Below are 14,085 nucleotides of genomic sequence, written 5' to 3' on the forward strand. Positions count from 1 at the left end.
CAGACTGTCCTGAATATCCCGTCAGAGTGGACAATCATTTTCTCCCTCCGTTGGATGTTAATTTCCTCATCTATAAAATGAAGGTGCTGAACAGGAAGATCTCTGATTCTTCCAACTCAATCTCTTAGTCTATATTTTCTAAGGGCTGAGTTTATGTGTCCGTCCAAAGATGGCAATCTCCCTAAGAACGGGGCCTGTGACAACCTCCTCAGCTTGGTGACTCTTCAAGCACGGGCAGAGCTGCGCCCCCATCCCCACTTTCCAGACTTTAGGGCAGGAGTTATCTTCCTTCTTAGGGTTGGGGTTCCTAAAAGTTAAGATCTGGCCTTTCCTTCAGATTTCTGGCCTCCGAAAGGCAGAAGTTGCTTTCTCCACCTGAATGGGAGTTCTTCTAGAGTATAAATACAGGCTTTTTCTCTATTTCCATGGAGTCCAGCCAAGCTCCCCACTGAAAGGATGTTTTTTAAATACCAATGTCTGAGGGGCTTGGGTGGTCATATGATAGGAGTCAAGGGCTGGTTATGGGCAGAGGGCAGAAACTGCTCTATTGCATTCAGAGTGGGGTAGGTTATTGTTGCTTATGTGGGACTGAGATGCCCAAGTTTTCTCCTTGACCCTGACCTAAATGTCCCTTCTCTCTGGGTCTGAGTGTCCTTACTGACCCTGGGGTGGGAAGTGAGAACCTTTCCAATGCTAAGGAGTCTGTTCCCTCTGTGTCCCTTGGGAAGCTAAGGTAAGAATAGAGGGAGCTTTCATTGCCAACTGGGAAGCTGAAATGCCCTTAAGGGCTAGGAGGCAGTGGGGCATATAGCAGAGCATTGACTGGGGCTTATCGGGACATAGGTTCCAAACTCAGCTTTATGACTTGGGATGTGTTACTTAATTTTGATTGACCTCAGTTTTCTTAGCTGTAAAATGGGAACTCTCCATCAAGGATCTTAGTTTGAGGTTGGGGTGAAGGAGAAGGGGGGAATAGAGCATTAGTTACTTCTGGAGAAAGAGGTGAGTCCAAAATAAAGGAAAACCATTCATAGCTGCAATGTGTCTCATGTGGGTCTCCTCAGGAGGCTGGGAGATGGGAGTGGAAGCATTTCTTAACTGGACCTCATTGGGCACTCGGGCTGAGAGCCGGCTTGGAATGCACTGGACCAAGTCACGCCCAGATGGGCACTTCCCCTGGTTCACTATTCATCTTGCCTGCCCGCCAGTCTAGCCAGAGAGCCGAGCCTGGAGTCTATGGAAACCTAGCAACTCTTTGTGGAAACAATGGAAAACTTGGTTTTTCTTTCCCCCCACCCCACCATTTCATCACTCAAAAGGTTTCTCTCAAGGTTAAGGAAAAAAAAAAAAAAAAGCAAACCCCCACCCAAAAAAAAAAAAAAAAAAAAAAAAAAAAAAAGTGTTTTCTTTCTGTCACTGAACCTGGTGCAGCCCTGGAAAATTTCAGGCGGAAAGGGGAATTTCAGCATGAGTCCAAACTGGAAAGAAGGGCTGTCTGTTTGAAGTCATACGCCTAAGAATTTCTTGGGAAATTCGCATGAACTTATGGACCAAGTGTGTTCTGTGTGTGTGTGTGAGAGAGAGAGATTTATATGATTGGTGAATGTGTCTGGAATCAAATTTGGAACCCCAAAGATCTAGAGATCATCTGGTATAGTCTCATTTTTCAGAGAAGCTGTGATGGCAGAATCAGGGAAGGCTTCCTGGAGGAGGTGGCATTTGAATTCAACCGAACTCTGATTTATGTGAATGAGTCGGGTGAACTGGGCTGTCCTTTCTCTCTAGGAGGATAGAGATAGGAACTCCTGCCTCAGCCAGTTTTGCACGTCAATACAAGTTCATAGGAGCATAGGTTTTAGACGGGGAAAGAACCATCTGGTCTAAATCCCTCGTTTTACAGAAGAGGAAACTGAGACATAAAGCGTTTAAGTGAGCTTGGCCAGATCGTAAGCCATCCAAGCCGGCTCTTGGAGCCGTGTGATTCCGGTGATTGCAAGTTCTTTGGGGTGGATATTGCCACAGTCCAGGAACCCCACGTGTAAGGAGCCTTGATTCCTGTCTCTAACTTAGTGTATGAGTGGCCCGAGGGGCCAGGAGGGATTTGCTCCCGCGGGATGGGGAGACGGGACCCTGGAGCATTTCGAGTGCAGCCCCTCCTTTCTCAGAGGGGACCCAGAAGTTCCCTCGTCCAAGGTGACACAGCAGGGGACGGTCCCGTCGAACCGACAGTGGGGCACGCTTTCCTCTGGCGCTCGGGGCTTACCCTTTCCCCGGCCGGGCTGTGAGCCTGCCTTCTGGGCAGCTTTCTACAAACCTCGCCGCGCGCTCGGTCGGTCCACCCTGTCCCCTTAAGGTCTCCCCGCGCCCCCGCGCCCCCGCCCCCTGGTCCCATCCCGGACTCCAGGCCGGGTTTGGCGGGGAGCCGGCCCTGGGCCGCTGCCCCGCTGGGGAGGCGGGGGGGATCGGGGGCCCAGACAAAGGGCCAAGTTGGCTGCGCGGCCCCGGCTCCAGCCGCCTGGGCCGGGCCGGAGGCGGGGCCGGGGCCGGAGGCGGGGCCGCGGCCGGTGGGAGGCGGGGGTTGGGAGTGGGGGGCAGAGAGCCGGGGCGCCGCGCCGATCGCGAGCCCAGCCGAGCCGAGGCGAGCGGGCCGCAGACATGGGGCCGCGGGCGGTGCGGACCGGGCGGCTGCTCCCGCCGCCGCTGCTGCTGTTGCTGCTGCTGCTGGGCCCCCTCCTCAGCGTGAGTGTGCCCCTGCCATCCCTCCCCTTCATTCCTTCCTCCCCTCTCCCTCCTCTCCTGCTTCTGCAACTTTGGAAACTTTGTGTGCCCGCAGGGCAAGTTGGCTCCGGGGCCAGCGGGCTGGGGCTGCCCGGGGACTGGGAGGGAAGGGCTGGGGACGGCGAATCCGGGCTCCGGCGGCCGCGCTCCTGCCGCGGCACCTTTGCCACGCGCCTCCTCCCCGGGACAGACGTCCTCGCAGGCCCCGCGATGCCCCCCGGACCTCCTGGGCCACGGGAGGACTGGGCTGAGGGGAGAGGGCACTCGGGCTGCGGAGAGAGAGAGAGGCCGGAGCCCGCGCCCTCCAAGAACTCGGGAAACTTGGAGCGCCTGGAGAAAAGTTCGCTTCTCGGTCGCTCGGCCCCGGAGGCTGTGCCCCTGCCGGAGTCCATCGGGGCAGAGGGCAAGGCTGGGGGGGGCCCCAGGGAGAGAGCACCGCCCTCCCGCCCCACAGGGCCAGATCCCTAGAGGGGTAGGGCCGTCCTGGGGAGCCGTTCAGGCCCGTGAATGAGAGGCCCAAGCCCCGCTCCCTGCCGTCCCGGAGACCCTAGGAATCTGGCTGCCCCGGGGTGACCTGCCCGTGCCACGCACGGGGTCGGTCTCCGGGGAGTGAGGAGGGGAGAGCTTCGACAGGGAATGGGCGGGGTCAGGCCCCGCGCGTGGAGACAGTGGGCGGGGTCGTCGCCTCTAGTGGGGAGAGTGGGTGGGGTCATCGTCTCGGGTGGGAGGCCAGGACCGGTCCAGGACCTCGTGGATGAAGTGGAGGGACGTTAAGCATTTCCCTCCAAGTAGAGAGCATGGGCAGGTGGAGGGCTTTTATGAGGGAGGAGAAGCAGAGATGATCCCTTGCACTTCGCCTCTCATTGCCTCAGTTTACCCAACGATGGCCAAGGTTTCAGGAAAATTGTCCTGAGGTCCCATATCCCCCTAACTTCTATTGCTCAGAGAATGGGCCAGGATAACCCACATAATTCTTTTTGGGGGGATAAAATCTGTGGAAAGTCTTAAGGCTACTTTTTTGAGAGCAAGACTGGCTCTCCCAGGCTTATCCTCATGGCATACCCTGAAGGGCGTTTGATTATAGATCTCTGTGGTCCCTTCTATCATGCGGTCCCCTTACATTCTGTGACAACTGTGTTAAAAAGAGGAAAATAGAGGTCTGGGCCGGGGGTGGGGTGGGGACTTGTCCACAGCAAGCACTTCCATTCCTGGTTGCTGCCTGCTGGGAGTCTCAGCCTTGGGGAGGGCAGCCACCCTCTGTGTAAGGCCCTAGAGAACAGCTGCTTTTCCAATAATAAGTATATATTTGACTCATCCAATCTGACCCTGCTCTTAATGACCTTATATCTCAGAACAAGACTTAGCCCATACAAGATCACTCACTAAGGGACTAATCCCAAGTAGTCACATTAGAAAGGGACCTTAGAGACCAAACTGCCTCAATCCCTCTTTATATAGATGGGCAAATTAGGCAAATACAGGCCCAGAAAGGTTAAAGTCAGAAAAGAAAATCCCTGTCCTGGGACCTGAAAGAGATGTTTGGGGGGAGGGGGGGAATGTGTCCTGAAATCTCGGCAGATAACCAATAGCTCTAACAGATGTTTGTCCTGCTTGGAGGTTGCCTAGGTAATTTCCTCAAAACATTCCTTAAAGGTAGATTTCTGAGCATTCATGAGATTATAGCCTTAGTGCTGGAAGGTACCTTAGGTACTTTTTAAGCCCATCCTCCCTCGTTTTAACAGATGAGAAAACCAAGATGTGGCTTGCCCAGGTTCACACAGCTGGTTTCCGAGGCAGGAGGCAATCTGTATCTTCTTGGCTCTGGTGCTTTAAACATTACACCATGCGGCCTTATCTTTGTGAAAATGATTGTACTGGATTTGGAGTAGGAAGCCCTAAAGTCTCTCTAGCCTCAGTTTCTTCATCTGTAAAATGAAAAAAAAAAAGATGGGGTGGTCTAAGAGTAGTCATAGCAAACCCAAATAGGAAGAAATCCCTGCAGGTTGCAGATTTATCTAGAAAAGCACAATTTAACAGTATCTTGTGTTGTGCTGGAGTTTGATTTATTTTGTTAAACATTTCCCCGTTCCATTTTAATGCACTCATTTTAATGCCTCTGGACTAGAAGAGCTGAAAGGTTCAGATCTTTCTCCCCCATCCCTCCACATAGGACTAGCTCTACTAAAACTCTGATTCCTCAGCCACCTGAGGAAGTGAACCTGGTTTCTAGAAGGCTATGAACAAGTTCTGTCTGATCCTAGAAAGGCAATGGGACTGTGAGTGTGGCTGTCAGCAGTGGTGAACCACTCCAGCTGAATGTGTATGGAGAGGTTCCTTCTCAGGTTGGCTCCTGCCTCCGTGGATGGATTTTTTAGTTACATTCTCTCTTAACCAAGTATTTAGAGAAGAGCCTGCAATCTGAGTGGACCCAGGATTTTGATGGAAGGTCATAGTTTTTATTTAAAGCTAAAGGGACCTTAGAGATCTATCTAGTCCATTTTACAGATGAGGAAAGCTGAGTCTTATCTTGGGAATAACTTGCCCAAAGTCACACAGATAGGGATTGGACTTTGGACACAGGCTCTCTGGATGCAAATCTTAAATTCTTAAATTCATCTTCCTCAGCCAGGGTAGCCTGAGAAGCTGCTGAGGGGTGGGAGGATGAAAGCAGCTTCCCCAGCTCCTGGGCCCTGATTCCAGTTGCTCCTCTGGACACAGGAGCCATTGGTCCCATTCATAGGAAAATAGAAGGGAGTGTCTCTAATCCCGAAGCCTGGAAAGTAGTTGGTGGTAAGAGGCCTAGAGAATTGGAATGAACTCCAGGGGAAGAGGGGAGGCTGGGGCGGGGTCAGTGGGCAGGGAGTTGGTGGCCCGAGGTTGGGTGGGTGGAATCTGGGGAGATGTGCCAGGCCTGTTACAGTGAGCCGTGCATCCAGCCCTGTAGCTCTCCTGGCCAGAAGGGAGATTTTTCAAACCCAGCAGATGTTTACCTAGTGACTGATCTATCTACCAATGACTTCATCTCCTCCCACCATTACTGGGCTTTAGTCACTCTGTAACTAGCCCCTTCCCCCTGGCAGACCCCCTTATCCTGCTGGAGCTCACTGGATTGGCCAGATCCTTTTCTTCTTAATCATCTCCTCCTCCCCCAACCTTGTTCCCTGGGCTATAGACCTCCCTGGGTCGGGAGAGCTTGGTTTGAAGCAGATCTCCTCCTCTTACTAGTTGGATGACTCACATCACTTCTCCGAGACTGTAAAATGGGAATGTGTGCTTAGGCTGCCTTCCTTAATAATTCAATGTCTACCATAGAGATGTGAATTACTATTATGTTGATGGAATGTCTTTGGCTGCCTCCCTACACCTGTGGACTTTCATGCCCTGTGGACACCCTCTTCCCACAACACACCTACACTGAGCCCTTCTGGCTCCCCTCCAGCACCTTATTGGAATGGTTAAAAATAACTAGATAGGGGCTGGGGGTGGGGAATGTGAAGTGAAGTGAAATGTTTAGAAATGAAAGTGATGAAAACATTAGATGGCCATAAATTTACTCCCCCAAAATATTAGATTTTGTATTCAAGAACCAGGGTTTGGAGGCCAAGAATTTTTGCTTCTTGTTCCTTGTTTACTCTTGAGCCTTAGTTTCCTAATCTGTAAATGAGGGGCTTTGGTCTCAATGGCTTCTGCAAGTCCTTTGCAGCTTGAGATTTAATGGTCCTGAGTCCCTTTCAGCTTTGACATTATATAGCCCAAGGTCCCTCCTACCTTTAAAGTCCTGGGTTCAACCAGGATTTGAATGCCAATAATTTTTGCTTCTTATTCCTTATTTAGTCTTGGTGAAGGCATTGAGCCTCAGTTTCCTAATCTGTAAATGAGGGGCTTTGGACTCAATTACTTCTGCAAGTCCCTTTCAGCTTTGACATTGTATAGCCCAACATCCCTCTTATCTTTAAAGTCCTAGATTCAAAAATTAACTTCCTCCTCCATTATTCTATATTCCTACCACTCTCCCAGCTTTGACATTCTCTGTTCTATGATCAATCACTTTCTTCCTCTGGCTGGAAGTCCTAGCAGCCCTAAGCCTTTGAAATCTCTAGCCTCTGTACTATTATTTACTTTCTTTTCGTTTTTCCTCCTGTAACAGTATGCTGAGGAACAAAAGCTTAAAGTTATATCTGGAGTGTGTGTATGAGGGGTAGGGGGCGGTACTTATGAGAATTCCAAGTGGAAATGTCAAAGCAGAGGGGTTTAGTGAGAGTCCCCCCAGATTTGGCCCTGGTGGGGAGTATCTAGTTGTCACATGATCTCTATGATCTTGGACAATTCCCATCACTTTGCAGAATATCTGGGACCTATAAAATGAGTCTGTTGGACTAAATGATCCCCAAATGTGTTTTCCAGCTTTCAGCCAGACTCACATCCCACCTGGAGTCTTTAGGTCACATCCTCTCTGCTCCAGTCACATCCTCTCCACTCCTTCCGACGACTTTTTATTACCACTATCCCTTCAACTTGACTGGGGTCTTATTTCCTCCCAGGAAGGAAAAGGGAGTGGGTGGGCTCTGTACTATGGCAAACTCTGTTCCTGAGGAGCTAGAGGAGGAGTTTTCCAAAGTGGAGGAGGGGAATTGGTTCTCAGCCTTGGATCCTTCCTCTCTGGGAACCGTGTATTTAGGAGACAGTCATTGTTCTGGCAGTCTCTACACCTGACCAAGTCCTGATTCCAGCCTTTCTAGAATCCTAGGGTTTATGACTGAAAGGTCATTAAAAAGGTCACCCCCTTTATTTGACCAATGAGGAAACTGAAGTCCACTAAGAGGGAATAATTTGCCTTAAGGTCATCCATGTCATAGCTAGGGGAAAAAAAATAATTTCACTTTTCTGAGCCTCGATGTCTACCTCTGTAAAGTGGGTATAATGTTGCTCGTACCACCTACCTCACAGAGTTATTGGGAGACTGGAATGTGATCTTTAAAAAGTGCTACCTGTAGTCCTTATTGTGCTCTGGTCCTTATTGTGCATCATTCTTTTCCTCTTCCTTTGTCACTTTTCATCTTGGTGTGTTCATTTTTGGACACTGAGTCACACACTGAGTATGTGCATTAGGATATAGAGAAAGGATTTGAATTGTTCTTTTCCAGCCCTGTGAAAGTCCACCATGGGCCAGGCCCCTGAACCAGAAACAGAACGTTTCACAAGCTGGGATCTGTAAGAGTAACTCAGATGTGATGGGAGTTGAGAGTGGGGAGAGAGATCCCGGCGGGCTTCTTGGAAGTGGCAGGATAAGAGCGAGAGATTGAGAGTTTGATGTGACTCACTGGGCTTTCCTTCCTGGCAAGGGGGAGTTTTCCTGAGCTTGTGGGTTTCTGGGCTGGGGTCTTGACCCCTCGATTCTTGTGGCCAGCCTGACCGGGAGATTGGTGGTGAGGAGATGTGATTGTAACCTTTCCAAACATAAGGAGGGAAGTGACTGAGATAGCCTGCTTCCTGCCTTGGAGAGGGGGCCTCCTGTCTCCTTGTAGGTTGGACTGCTGGGAAGAAGTTGGGCCTTCGACCTCCCTCTTCCCTCCCTGATATAGTTAGTGGTTAAACACTCCCATCTTCCATTTCTAGGAAAGGCAGCTTGGTGTGGTGGAGAGTCCTGAGTTTTCAGTAAATCTGGGATTTAAGTTAAAACTCTTCCTCTCTTACCTTGGATGAATTATGGACTCAGCTTCTTCCTTGGTAAAATGAGTTTATTGAATTATTGAATCACAGAATTTGAAATTGGAAAGGAACTTCAGTGACTTTCTAGGCTAACCTATCCCTAAATCCCATTTCTTCTAGCTCTGATACCTCTAAACCTGGAGCTACCATATTGTTTCTCTTCCTTTTGGATATGATCCAGAGTATTTTCTGGTTATGAGCAGTGAAATGGACTTTATTGGTTTCCTAGTAAGAGAACAGGAATGGGAGTTAGGGAAACTGGATTTCACCTGCCATTAAATATTAATTTTCTTGGCTGAGTCACCCTTTGGGGCCTCAGTTTTCTCCTCTGTAACGCTCCCAGATTTACAAAATAATTAGAGGCATTGTAATAACAGTTGAAAAAACATTGTCTCTACAGTCAAAGGACCTGGGTTTGAATCCTATCAGGCATTTATGTGACTGTCACTTAAGCGCTCTGTGCCTCAGTTTTCTCTTTTGTAAAATGAGTAGGATGGACTAGATGATCTCTGAGGGCCTTTCAAGTCTTAAATCCAGCCTTGTAGGCTTCTTTCACAAAAGCCCTGGGTGAAAAGTAATGGAAGTATCATTTCTATTTTAGGAATGGATATAGGGTCTAGATCTATCATTTTATTGAAGTGGAGAATTTCCAGATGAAGAAATCCCTCCTACCAATGGAGGACACGACCTTAAAGATTTGGTGACTTGGCCTGGGTTTCTCAGACATTATTAAATTTCTCAGACATTGTATTAAATACAGGACTTGAACCCAAATCTCCCAGCTATGAGGTCAGGTCTAGCCCCATTTCCTTTTTTTTTTTTTTTTTTTCATTTTTAGGAAAATTCCATTTTTTTTTAATGTATTGATTAGTTTTGTTCATTTTCTTTTTTTTTTAATTAAAGCTTTTTATTTACAAAACATATGCATGGATAATTTTTCAACATTGGATCTTCTGTCCAAATTTTCCCCTCCCCTAGATGGCAGTTAGTCCAATATATGTTAAATATGTTAAAATACATGTTCAATCCAATATGTGTACACATAGTTATACAGTTATCTTTCAGCCCCATTTCCCAGAGGACACCAGGGGAATACAGTCTAGTTCTCTCCCCAGTCTAGAGCTTTTCTCCACAGCCCTAATCATGCGGTGCTATCTCCCTCTCAGGGGTAGTAGAAGAATGGGGTTTCGCAAGCTGGGAAGGGCCACAGAAGCGTTGACTGATGGTGGTGCTTACTTATTATTTGGCCCTAGGGCCGTGGGTCCCTTAGATGCTACTTGGGCAGAACTGGCAGGAGGCAGAGAACCCATCACTTCACAGCAGGCAGAGACAGGACCGTCCTCCCTCTTGTCCTTGGTGGCCCGCTCCCCTGAGCAAGGCTGGTTGTAGGTATCGGGGAGCTGCCTCCCCCCTGCCTGCCCTGGCCCGGGCTTGTTCTCTGCCTGTGCCCGAACAAGTTGGGATCAGAGCTCCCTGTGCAAGGACGGGCCCCTCGGGGGAGGAGGTTTAGAAGGAGGGACAAGGAGGCTGGGCTCAGGGTTGGGAAGCTGGAAGGGGGCAGTGTGTGGGGCTGAGGGAAGAGCACTCTGGCTGAGAGTCACACAGCTGGCTTTTCATTCTAGCCTTTCCAGCTGTTGGGTGTGACTTGGAGAAGGTCACCGATCTGAGTCTTAGTTTCTTCATCTGGAAATGAAGGGCTCAGCCTAGGTGGTTATAGGAGCGTGGATTTGGCTTAGAGACCTTTAAGTCTGAAGCCAGAGAGGATGAGTTGTGAATTGGAACAGATAAGAACCAGCAGAGCTGCATTTGAACCCGAATCATAGCTTAAAGATCATTGAGACCATACATTTTACAGTTGAGGAAACTGAGGCACAGAGTTTTAAGGAATTGGTCACATCACCTTAATAAATGCCCAAGTAGGATTTGAAATCTAGGTCCTCTGACTTCAGAGTCAATGTTCTTTTCACTCTACACCTTCTCCCTTTCTGGCTTCCTCCCAGGTCTGACATTCTGTCTTCTAAAATCTCACTTAGCTCTCAACCCTCTGATTTTAGAGATCATCTTAGTCCTTTCAGTTTATAGAAGAGGAAGTTTGAAGTGCCTTTGGCTGGATGGGATGATAGCGAGTCTCCTATGTGCCGGACCAGTGGTATTTCCACTGTTCTTGGTTGCTTGAGGGTGAGCCCCCACTGGTGGGGTCACAGGAGATGAGTGGCTATAGTCATTAGTTATTCCTAGAGACTGATGGAAGGGGCCCAATAAGATGGGGATTAGCAGGGAGAGAAGCGTCAGGAGGCCCTAATAGAGATGTCTAAGGCTCCAACCCCATGGCATTCATTCATTCATTTGTTCGTTTAATCAGTAAATATTGATTAAGCACCAACTAAGTGCCAGGCTCTAGTCTAACCCAAATCTAAAAAGGAAGCCTGATTTTCCCAGGTCTGACTCCTCTGAACCAATGGAACCGCCAGGTTGTTCCTCTTTTTTTTGAATGTGGCCCAGTGTTGAGTTCTGAGTATAAGGCAGTGAGTGACTTTGTTGGTCTTTGTTGGTTACATGGTAAGAGAACAGAGATTGGGGTCAAAATGGAACAAATTCCTATACTTAAGGAGGTTATCGTCTCTCTTGGAGAAATTGTATGGACACAGATAAGGAAATGCAAAGATCATTCTGGGGGAAGCACATCAGCAGCTAGGAAGAAAGGCCTCCTGTAGGAACTGGCACTTGGGCTTTGAAGGGTATCAGAGCAAAGGTGAGGAGGGAGGAAGGTCCAGGCCTAAGGACACATTGGCAAGATGTAATGCCATGTATGTGGTACAGCAGATAGGAAACATGTATGCAGTATAGCACGTAGACCCATTTGGCCAGAATATGAGTGCCTCAAAGACAGTAACATGGAAGGACTTTGTACAGCAAACAGGAGGGTGTGGGATTTTATCTTTTTTTTTTCCCCCTGAGGCTGGGGTTAAGTGACTTGCCCAGGGTCACAAAACTAGGAAGTGTTAAGTGTCTGAGAGCAGATTTGAACTCAGGTCCTCTTGTATTCAGGGCTGGTGCTCTATCCACTGCGCCACCTAGCTGCCCCGGGATTTTATCTTAAAGGCAGTGGTTCAGCTCTGAGCAGAGGTAGGATATGGTCAGGTCTGCACTTTGGGAACAGCCCAGTAGAGGACAATTAGAGAAATGGGAGACACTGGATGCAAGAAGACCAGATGGGAGGCCATTGGTTATAGTAGACCAAGTGAGACGTAATAAGGGCCTCAACCCGGGGTGAAAACCTGGTGAGTGGAGAGAAAGGGATGATCCTAAAAATCTGGTGAAGGTTGAATTGACCATTGTGTGGAAGAATTGGGTGACCAGAAGGATTGTGGTTAGGGATGAAGAGAAGGGAAAGTTCATGAATTCTGTTTTGGACAAAGTAGGTACTTAGTTAATACTGATTCAATTGAGTTGAAAAGGAATTGTCTAATAACACTATTTTACTTATTTGTAGCCCTGAGACCCATTTTCCAGATGAGGAAAATGAGGTTTAAATGGCAGAGGACCAAGACAACTCATGACTTCCTTAGTCCTTTGGAAGGATAGCCTTCCCATCTGTTATTTCACATGTCCTCCCAACATTTGATTTCGACTCCCTCTTTTTTTTTCCAATATTTCTTTTTTTCTCTTATTATAGACTTGATATTAACAGATATGAACATTTACTTTTACAAAGAATAGAAAGAGAGGATTGTATTTGACACCATGAATCTCTGTTCTGTGTCCAGCTTGGGTTAGATTTTTTTTTTTTAGCATATATTAAATTTAACACAGTAGATTCAACACTGCCCTGTTTGTCTGTGTCCCTTTCTGAACTTGGGTTTCCTCTCTTCTGTGTGTATTTTTCATTGACACCCCCCCTTTTTTTTTCACTATGCACAAGGTTCTGTAGTTGTTGCCAAGTCTCCAAAGGTGAAAAATTATCTCTGCTCTCACAGCATGATATAAGACACATCCCACAGAAAGGGATGATGCAAAAGATAGTGTAATGGGGAGTGCCAACATTTGCTAAGAAAATGTGGAGGGAGAGAGAGAATTCTTTCAGCTGAGGAAATCAAGGAAGGCTTCATGGGGGAGACATCCCACAGCTTGACCTTGAAGGAAAAGATGAAGGATGACCTCAGGAGAAGAAGAAAGTATGTTTGGGCACTGGGAAAAGAGAGAGCTCAGCCTGTGCAAATGCTTGAAGGTGGTAGAAGGCAGGAGGAATGATGAGTAGTTCAATCTGGTTGAAAAAAGACTATGTGAAGCAAGAGTGGAGAGATAAGGCTAGGGAGGAAGGTAGGAGCCTCATTGCATGGATCCTTTGTTGCTGAGCTGTTTATATTTTTATTCTAGGGGCAGTAGAGGGTCCTGGGAGCTTGCAAGTGTGTGCGTGAGGGGGTGAGTGGGTGTGTGAATATCAGGGTTACGTGACTTGCCTAGGACCACACCGCTGTAAGCTTCTGAAGTGGGATGAACTTCCCAACTCTAGGGCCAGTGCTCTATCCACTGTCCCACCTAGCTGCCCCCTAGAAAGTTTCTGAGATAGGGCCTTTAACTGCCTCAGAGTCATGGGGTCTGACTGTGGTTTCTGGATCCTACAGTCACTTGGATTTTAGGCTGAAATAAACAAAACACTGGGAGAATGGAAGGAATTTCTAGAGCCAGGATTCTCTCTTCCCAGCCTAGCGCTAAGCTGTGAAATCTGCCGGGCAAGAAGTTAAATAATAACTCCTATCTCTAGGGCCCTTTAAACCTTAACAAAGGGTCTTCCTCCCCCCCTCCCCAGGAAGGAGGTCCTGGAAGCACTGTTGTCTCCATTCTGCAGACTTACAAACTGAGATTCGGAGAAGTGAATTTCCTTGCCCAAGATCACACATGGTAAACTCTTCAAACTGGAGCGGACGCTCGGCTCTCCCGAACTCAGGCGGAGCTGGTGCGTTTTGCCTGTTCTTGTTTCTTGGGATAGGCTCAGGGCCATCCTGACCTCTTCCTCCTTTCTCTCATAGCCCTCGGGAGCAGGGATATGGGGGAGAGTGGGCTGGATTGGCAGGCGTAGTGGGTGGAAAGGGGTCAAAGCCATTTGCCGAGGGGCCATCCCAGGAATGCGTCGGGCAGCGGGCCGGCGGGCCGCGGGCCTCTGCCCCTTTGGCCCTGACGCCATCTCTTCTGGCTCTTGTCCCCCGTTCTCATCCCCCCAAGGGTACCCGCCTTGGAGCTGAGATCTTCTGGGGCCAGAGTGGAGCTGACAGAAACCCAGAAATATGCGTGGAACTCACAGGGCTGGGATCGGAGCTGCCGGCTCAACCTTTGTCAATAGCCGTGTTGAGAGGGGAGCAGGGAGCGGCCCATGGGCTGCTGGGGGCGGGATCCATAAAAGCAGTGGAAACAAGGAGATTCTTTCAGCTCCAAGCATGCCGGGCTTTTCAAGTCCCCCGGCCCCCGTCATCCCACTCCCCTGCTCTTGACTGCCTGTCCAATGAAGAGCCTCTTCAGGAGTTCTGTGGCCAGGCCCTGGTAACTCCTTATGGGGGGAGGCAGTGGAATGTGGGGGAAGGAACTCTTGGCTAGCAGACT

The 14,085-nt window shown here is 48.8% G+C and overlaps 1 protein-coding gene across 3 annotated transcripts in view; it reads left to right on the top strand.

Annotated features, from left to right (window-relative positions):
* Positions 1–2,584: 2,584 nt before the first annotated feature.
* HSPG2 (heparan sulfate proteoglycan 2) overlaps positions 2,585–14,085 on the top strand; it is a 172,606-nt gene continuing 161,105 nt past the window's right edge. For all 3 annotated transcript variants that reach the window (XM_074305959.1, XM_074305960.1, XM_074305961.1), the window contains exon 1: positions 2,585–2,739. In XM_074305959.1, the coding sequence (XP_074162060.1) occupies positions 2,656–2,739 (84 nt within the window). In that variant the 5' untranslated portion in view covers positions 2,585–2,655. The remainder of the gene's footprint in view (positions 2,740–14,085) is intronic.

The sequence above is a fragment of the Sminthopsis crassicaudata genome, chromosome 3 (assembly GCF_048593235.1).
Source record: "Sminthopsis crassicaudata isolate SCR6 chromosome 3, ASM4859323v1, whole genome shotgun sequence".
Taxonomy (NCBI): Eukaryota; Metazoa; Chordata; class Mammalia; order Dasyuromorphia; family Dasyuridae; genus Sminthopsis; species Sminthopsis crassicaudata.